Source organism: Frankliniella occidentalis, unplaced genomic scaffold, assembly GCF_000697945.3.
Source record: "Frankliniella occidentalis isolate FOCC.00 unplaced genomic scaffold, Focc_3.1 Scaffold29, whole genome shotgun sequence".
NCBI lineage: Eukaryota > Metazoa > Arthropoda > Insecta > Thysanoptera > Thripidae > Frankliniella > Frankliniella occidentalis.
This window is the reverse complement of record NW_026267159.1, coordinates 267,905-268,817: the sequence shown is the minus strand read 5'-3', so window position 1 is coordinate 268,817 and position 913 is coordinate 267,905. Positions and strand designations below refer to the sequence as shown.

Genomic DNA, 913 nt, shown 5'->3' with positions numbered 1-913 from the left:
CCGTGGCCGCCTGCAGTGTGCCAGTGAGCTGCCCCCCGGCGGCGCGGCGCGATCCAGACCTGCGCCGCGAGCCCCTCGTCGTGCTGCATGGCCCTCTCCGCGTCCGCGTGCTCAGGGGGGCCCCGCACCCGCCGACCGCGCCACCGCCGCCATGGGGAATGGCATGAACAAGGTGAGGACGGCGTCGTCGCGGCACGCAGCCCTTAGGGCGGGGCTCGACGAGGGCGCCTGTCACGGTATCGGGTACCTTCTATGCACACATGGCCCACGTACACCCCAGCGCAAATACAAGGCACTCATTAAATAGCGCGTTCATGAGGGGTATCCAAGAAGCTCTGCATACGCGTACGCGGACACACTCGGGCCTCCAGAGCGGCAACGTCTGTCTGCTCGAAGGTGCGCGTCCGGCGTCGCGCTCGAGGGTCGCATAGGCGTCGCCGTGCGGCACATGTGCCCATGGGAGCAGCTCCCGGGGTGGCCGGGTGTTTTGCCTATCCATATCGTCTCTGACCACGGCGCCTTATAAGGGCTCCGATCGAGCAGGCATCCAGCCGAGGGGGTATTCACTACCATAAAACTTGTACAGAGTACTCGGTATTACACCAAATTACGAGGTATTACCGGGCATTACGCCGGTATTACACGCAAATTTTTTTCCACTTTATAGCATATTTTGTTATTTTTCTGTATTACATTACAAGTAAAACCGCTTAATACCCAGGTGGGGTTACAGGGTATTACGGGAGTGAATACGCCCTCGCATCCAGCCTCCCGCACGAGTGCATTGTGATAGAGTCTAACGATGGGCGGGGAGAACGCGAACGGCCACTCGGCCACCTCTGGTTCTCCACCTCCGCACCGCACGCAGGCATGACTCGGCGTGCGTTTGCCTAAAGTTGTAACTGCCCCCCCC

At 60.5% G+C, this 913-nt stretch overlaps 1 protein-coding gene across 2 annotated transcripts in view; it reads left to right on the top strand.

The window, feature by feature from the left end:
* Nucleotides 1-25: 25 nt before the first annotated feature.
* The window catches only part of LOC113202540 (dual specificity protein phosphatase 15-like), a 58,225-nt gene continuing 57,337 nt past the window's right edge, over nucleotides 26-913 (top strand). For both annotated transcript variants that reach the window (XM_052265696.1, XM_026416810.2), the window contains exon 1: nucleotides 26-172. In XM_052265696.1, coding sequence (XP_052121656.1) covers nucleotides 152-172 — 21 coding nt within the window. In that variant the 5' untranslated portion in view covers nucleotides 26-151. The remainder of the gene's footprint in view (nucleotides 173-913) is intronic.